Below are 3,572 nucleotides of genomic sequence, written 5' to 3'. Positions count from 1 at the left end.
CCCGTGTCATTTTCAGGCCAAAATGGGACACGACCTGTGTTGGTCTCTGTAAGAATTTGGGACTTTTTTTCATTAACACGACCCGTGTTCCATTAAGGCTAAAATGGGACACGACCCGTATTGGCCTCTGGATGCTAATCCCCACTTTTTTTTAATTTGAAAATTTCTCTCTCTTGGAAATGAAATACTTTTCCACCCCAAGGTCCGTTATTTTGGTTTGAAAACAATGACAAAACACATTTGGAACACTAAAAAAAAACATAAGAATGCAAAGAACGAAATGTTTTAACGAAAAATGACGAAAATATCCCCGGGTTGCCTCCCGGTTACCTGCCCTTGTTTTAGGTCGTTGGCTCGACTTTGCCCCCGCATATGCTTCGTTCTAAGTATTTGGGCCTCTCCAACACATCAATCTTCTTGCCACCTCCTTCAACGGAACCTTCAACCTTCCTTTGGCTTTCTTTTTCCGCATAAACCAAAAAAGACTTAACCCTTTAATATCAGAGATTGTCCACTCAATCCTTTTTTGGTATTTGTTCAGCATGATTATCAACTCACTCTCTTCCTTCTTCGATAATTTATTTGAGTTGATGACCGGTTGAGTGCTCTCCTTCTCGACATGTACTTGCTTTATAGGGTCCAGTGGAGTTTTTGCTCCTGAATCTTGTGCTTGTTCCACCGGTGGAAGGAAATTGGCTTTAGTGGTGGGTGACTCTACTTCTATTCCATCAATCCACATGTGCTTATCATCCTTGAATTTCAAAATCTCCAGCACCTCCTCGTTTGTACCGCACTCCTTTGCAAGTTCTTCGGCTTTGTACCTGTCTAATTTTTGCGACAAGACTAACTCCACAAAATCATTGTTAGTTGAGTTTAAGCTCTTTCAGCCAATGGCTGGATCATATTCACAAAATTAACAGATTGAACATCAGAAGGAACCTTTTTTTCTTCATGAACATTGAAGTTGATAATTTCATCGTCAAATTCCATACTTAAAGTTCCGTTGTAGACATCAATTTTTGTTTTGGAAGTTTTAAGAAAAGGTCTACCCAAAAGTATGGAACTTGAACTTGGAGAGTCATCATCTCCCATATCTAGGACATAAAAATCAGCCGGGAAGATAAATTCATCGACTTGCACTAACACATCCTCTAGTACACCCTTTGGGTGTACCAAAGACCGGTCAGCAAGTTGGATGATCACACCGGTTTTGCTCAATGTTCCTACACCAATTGATTTGAAAAGAGAATATGGTAGGACATTTACGGATGCACCTAGATCGAGCATGGCTCGAGGTACATGAAGATTCCCCAATTTTCAAGGTACGGTAAAGACACCGGGATCCTTACACTTCGGGGGCATCCTCTTTTGCAAAACCGCGGCTACATGCTCCCCAACTGTTACCACTTGATTTCCTTTTAATTTCTTTTTAGATACACAAAGATCCTTAAGGAACCTTGCATATCTAGGTACCTGCTTGATGGCCTCGAGGAGTGAAATGTTGATTTGAACTCTCTTGAACATTTGCATGATCTCACTCTCCTCCCGTTCTTTCTTCGTGCTCTTCAATCTTTTGGGAAATGGAGCAGGTGTGGCTTTAGACTCAGTGATGAAGGGCTTCTTTTCGACTGTTTTCTCTTCCTTCTTCTCTTCTTTGGTTGCCTCTTCGACCACTATTTCTTCTTCCTTTTGATTAACCGACACTTTTGGACCATCATAGCTCTTTCCGCCTCTCAATGTGATGGTACACACGTTGTGCCTTGGGTTTGTTTCAATTTGTGCAGGTAACTTTCCTTGAGATTCTAATTTGCTTACAGAAGTGGCAAGCTGTGAAACTTGTTTCTCTAAGTTCTTTATGCTTGCTTTTGTATCTTGTTGGAAAGCTTGTGTGCTAGTTGCCAAACTCTTCACTATGTCCTCTAAGGACATACTTGATGAACCCGATTGTTGAGGAGGGTGCTGTGGCTGCCTTGGCTGGAAGTTTTGTGGTGGAAAAGGTGGTCTTTGCTGGTATTGATGTGGTTGACTTGGTTGATTATTTGCCTGTTGATGTCCTCCCCAACCTTGATTGTTACTCCATCTTTGATCACCTCGTGGCTGCTCATAGCCCCTTTGATTAGACCCAAGAAACCCTCCCATGGCTTTTGCTTCTTCATAATCTTCCTCTTGAAGCTGAGGACACATGTCGATTGGATGCCCCACTTGAGTACAATACCGCATGGGCGGGGTGTGGGCTGCACACCTTTGTCTTTGGCCAACATCATGACTACTTTTGTGAGCTCGAACAATTGAGCTTCAATTTGAGGAGTTTGAACTTCTTTTACACCCCGGGGTGCATCCGTGTACCATTCTTCATCATGGCTTGAATGTTTGGAATCTTCAGCTATGTTCTTAATTAGGTTTCGGATCTCATTTGGGGTCTTATCGGGCAAAGATCCACCACTAGAAGCATTGAGAAGCCTTCTTTCCATGGGGGTCATACCTTCAATGAAATACTGTAGGAGTTGATACTCGGTGATCCCGTGCTTTGGACAATGAGCACAAAGTTTCTTGAATCTTTCCCAATATGTGTGGAAAGCTTCTCTTTTGTGTTGCTTGATTCCGATAATTTCCCATCTTAGGGCTGAAGCTTTCATTTCGGGAGAATACTTGTCCAAAAACAACCTCGCAAGATCCACCCAAGTAGTCACTGTCCCTGATGGAAGGTCATAGAGCCAGTCTTGCACTGCAAAGGGGAATGCCCTAAGCTTAATCTGATCCTCCGTGACATTATGTGGTTTCATACCCACACATACTACATGGAACTCGGTGAGAAACTTGTGAGGATCTTCGTTCTCCAATCCTCTAAAAGTTGGGAGTAAGTGGATAAGCCCAGATTTTAGTTCCAAGTTGGTGGCGGCTGGGTATGTGATGCAAAGAGGTTGTTGAGTCACCTCTTGTCTTGACCATTGACGGAGAGTTTGTTTGGGTGGTGGGTTTGGAGGACCTTGATTCCCTCCAGGGTTATGTGCCATGGCTTGAGAATTGGTTGTGGTTTTTGAAGGTGAACTATTTAGGATATTATGAATAGGTGAAAAGGGTGGAGTGGTATTTATGGGTGAGGCTGTTTGTGGTGAGAGTGATGGGTTGTTTGTTTCTGATGCGGATACACTTGATAGGGATATGTCCTCCCAAATGTTGATGACCGTGGGATTGGATGATGAAGAAGTACTGGAAACCGGTGCCTCTTACGAAGCTTGGCTTGCTTCCTTAACTTCTTTGCAGTCTTCTCTATCTCCAAATCAATTGGCAATGGTGTACCTATACGAAAAGATCTAGGCATAAACAATTAGTAACACCGTCTCCCCGGAAACAACACCAATTTGTTAGGGGTGTCAGACCCAACAAATGAAGGGGTACGATAAACTCCTAAGTAACACTACTCTATTGCACTAAAAGGTAGTACAAGGCAAGCAGGGTCGATCCACAAAGACACGGGATAATTAGTCTATACCTCTTTGCGCAAGGTACTATGGTCACCAACAGTAATAAGGGGGGTTTAGAATGCAATGACTAAACAAACAAAATTAAAA

General features: G+C 42.7%; 1 protein-coding gene across 1 annotated transcript; it reads right to left on the bottom strand.

Moving 5' to 3' along the window:
- Positions 1-873: 873 nt before the first annotated feature.
- LOC145030517 (uncharacterized) lies at positions 874-3,014 on the bottom strand. Its single transcript, XM_078978870.1, has 3 exons — positions 2,271-3,014; positions 1,338-2,172; positions 874-1,223 (listed from the first exon to the last, which is right to left on the bottom strand). Exons 1-3 carry the CDS (start codon positions 3,012-3,014, stop codon positions 874-876), a joined length of 1,929 nt encoding a protein of 642 aa, XP_078834996.1.
- Positions 3,015-3,572: the final 558 nt, after the last annotated feature.

Source organism: Lactuca saligna, chromosome 2 (assembly GCF_052625555.1).
Source record: "Lactuca saligna cultivar CGN05327 chromosome 2, ASM5262555v1, whole genome shotgun sequence".
NCBI lineage: Eukaryota > Viridiplantae > Streptophyta > Magnoliopsida > Asterales > Asteraceae > Lactuca > Lactuca saligna.
This window is presented reverse-complemented; position numbering and strand designations above follow the sequence as displayed.